Source organism: Sinocyclocheilus anshuiensis, unplaced genomic scaffold (assembly GCF_001515605.1).
Source record: "Sinocyclocheilus anshuiensis isolate Anshui unplaced genomic scaffold, SAMN03320099.WGS_v1.1 scaffold447, whole genome shotgun sequence".
Lineage (NCBI taxonomy): Eukaryota > Metazoa > Chordata > Actinopteri > Cypriniformes > Cyprinidae > Sinocyclocheilus > Sinocyclocheilus anshuiensis.
The window spans coordinates 4,983,694-4,983,971 of NW_015552615.1; the positions used below are offsets into that span (position 1 = coordinate 4,983,694).

The window sequence follows — 278 nt, forward strand, 5'->3', positions numbered from 1 at the left end:
ATTCATGTTTAGCCAGCAGAGCAGAACATCCCAGCTAGCACAAAGTAAATTGAGAGAATATGACAGGACTATTATGGTACTGCACACAACCAGAATGGACCGAGTTTTAGGTGCTATATTAGTGTTACGAAAGCTGTACCTTCCTGCAGTGACCAGAGTAACAACAATGACACTGTAGTCCATCAGAGATTGTCTAGATGGGAGCAGGAAGCTGTCCTGAGCCTCATTCCAGTTACTATGTTTCTGTAGGGAACAGATATAAGAATTTTATATTATAT

General features: G+C 40.6%; 1 protein-coding gene across 2 annotated transcripts in view; it reads right to left on the minus strand.

Annotated features, from left to right (window-relative positions):
• Window positions 1-278, minus strand: part of LOC107666164 (putative helicase mov-10-B.1) — a 9,369-nt gene that overhangs the window by 4,078 nt on the left and 5,013 nt on the right. For both annotated transcript variants that reach the window (XM_016457340.1, XM_016457339.1), the window contains exon 12: window positions 140-243. In XM_016457340.1, the coding sequence (XP_016312826.1) occupies window positions 140-243 (104 nt within the window). The remainder of the gene's footprint in view (window positions 1-139; window positions 244-278) is intronic.